Source organism: Propithecus coquereli, unplaced genomic scaffold (genome assembly GCF_000956105.1).
Source record: "Propithecus coquereli isolate 6110/MARCELLA unplaced genomic scaffold, Pcoq_1.0 Scaffold27, whole genome shotgun sequence".
Taxonomy (NCBI): Eukaryota; Metazoa; Chordata; class Mammalia; order Primates; family Indriidae; genus Propithecus; species Propithecus coquereli.
The window spans coordinates 12,867,949-12,870,355 of NW_012148285.1; the positions used below are offsets into that span (position 1 = coordinate 12,867,949).

Genomic DNA, 2,407 nt, shown 5'->3' on the forward strand with positions numbered 1-2,407 from the left:
TTTTTTTTTCTGTTTTATTTTTTTTGAGACAGTCTTGTTCTTTGCCCGGGCTAGAGAACAGTGGCATCATCATAATTCACTGCAGCCCAAACTCCTGGGCTCGAGTGATCCCCCTACCTCAGCCTCCTGAGTAGCTGGGACTATAGGCGCACGCCACCACATCTGGCCAATCTTTCTATTTTTTGTAGAGAGAGGGTCTCGCTGTTGTTCAGGCTGGTCTCAAAATCCTGGCCTGAAGCCATCATCTCGCCTCAGCCTTCAAGAGTGCTAGGATTACAGGCGTGAGCCACTGCGCCTAGCAATGGCTATTTTTCTTATTTCTTCTTTTTCTAATATAGGCTTCACTATTGTCAATAGCATCAACGAAGCTGTAATGCATGGAATAATTGGGGAAGGGCATTTTCTGGAATCTGCTTTGGTACAAACAGTGGTTACTTTGTGTCATTTATATTGAAGCTACTTCCCAATAGTGGAAGCATTGGTTTCAGCTCAGAGCATGGAATCAGTGTATCTGTTTCTTTGCAGTTTTATAATTAGCTGTTTTCTTACCCCAGAAGTTAAGAAAAGCAATTTAATCAGACTTCTGAAATTGCATTTGTTATATATTAATAGTCCTACTAATAACACATTGGGGGTTGGGTACATTTTACTATTTCGAAAAATGTTCAATGCTGTCAAGTTTTATACATTTTTCAGTTCATTACCTTAAAAATTTACAGTTTTATGGAAAACATGGTAAAGTCTCTTTCAGATTTTTCTATCTGAACACATTTTAAGCTCTAAGTACAATGTATTAACTTTTAAATTGTAGCCAAATGTCCCTTGGAACTTTCTGGGGTCACCTTTACAACATACAAACTGGCTTGATTCTCTCAACAATAGCCTGCCCCTTTTTGTCACTTTCAGGTTCTGTGTTTGGAGAGTTCGTTCTTCTGTGACTGCTGCCATTGTGTTTTTCAGCCTCCTGCTCAGCCCCTGTGCTGGATGGAGGGCACCACCGCCAAAGCCTGCTCTATCCTCCTAACTAGAGATTGTCTTTGAGGGATTGTGTACTAGACTTTTACGTAGACTACAGAAAATCTTCAGAATTACTGCTTAAATATGTTGCATGTTATTTATCCAAGAAATTGGTCAGCCGTTCTTTACTTGAGGAACGTTTTTCACCTGGATGTGATTCTTTTGTGGAGTTTCCTCTGTTACTCCTCCCCACTCACCTGCAGCTTGCTGCAGCTGACTTGCACCTCCCCTAAGTCCTGACTTGCACCTCTTTTCGCTTATTCATCTAAAGGCTTTTTCCTGCTGATTTTATTACATTTCTTTTTCTGTGAACAGTGGCAACATGAAGATCTGCTTATCAACAGACCACAAGCCATGTCAGTAACACCTCCCCCTCGGTCTGCTATCCTAACCAGCATGAAAAAGAAACTACATACTCTGAGCCAGATTGAAACTTCGATTGCAACAGTTCAGGTGTGTTTTGTCAGATCTTCCTTCCAGCACATCTTACTTTTAGAAATAACTATGATCGTTAGTGCTTTGTTGTTCAGTATATCTGTGTTTTTCCTTGGCATAATCCCTTTTCATTTATTTTTAATTTATGTTTTTTATTTCTTGCCTTCCGATGTAACTGAATCTTACAGTTACAGTTATATTTTGAACCAGGAGTAGAAACATACTAATTATTCCAGGTTTTTAAATAATTTGATAATTATGTGTTAATACATTAAAGGAAGCTTGGTAATTGAAAAAAACTTGGAATACTTGTTTTCTGAAATGTATACAAGTGGTTATATCTGGTTAATAATAGCTAAGAAGCCTGGGCACTTCTTTCTTTTGTGTAGATAATGGAATTTTGTGATGTCTAAGGCAGCAGAATATTTTTCCAAGCTGTTATTACTGACTGGATTAATAGTAGAGTAAAATTAAGTGTAATTACTTCTGTAATATTTTTAAATTTTGTAATGTACTTTTCTGGAGCTCAGTTCTTTGAAGATTGAAATAAGCTTTCCGTACAGTATATTAGTCATAGAAAAGACATGTTCATAAATTATAAAAATGAAAGAATGAACTCTTGCCCTTTCTTTGTGATTTTGGAGGTATGTGCATGTGAGAATAAGAAGGGGGGTGTAGAGAAAACGTGAATGCCTCCACCAGAAATTTTGAATAAATAATGAAATAGTTTTGTTATATAAAACTTTTCTCGTCATGATAATCTGGATGGATTTTTACCATTATTTATAAATTTAGGGATGTGTGGAAATCTGATTTTTATCTTCCACTATCGAAAGTATAAATGGATTTTTTTATAGATAGCATATATAGCTCAGTAGGAATTTGGTGCAGCAGGTGTTTTGTTTAAAGACCATTTCATTTAAAAATGAAAGTGAAACTTCTGCTGCAAATTTTT

The 2,407-nt window shown here is 36.6% G+C and overlaps 1 protein-coding gene across 1 annotated transcript in view; it reads left to right on the forward strand.

The window, feature by feature from the left end:
• The window catches only part of SMG1 (SMG1 phosphatidylinositol 3-kinase-related kinase), a 160,273-nt gene that overhangs the window by 148,954 nt on the left and 8,912 nt on the right, over positions 1 to 2,407 (forward strand). The window contains exon 48 of the mRNA XM_012647554.1: positions 1,333 to 1,470. Within this exon, the coding sequence (XP_012503008.1) occupies positions 1,333 to 1,470 (138 nt within the window). The remainder of the gene's footprint in view (positions 1 to 1,332; positions 1,471 to 2,407) is intronic.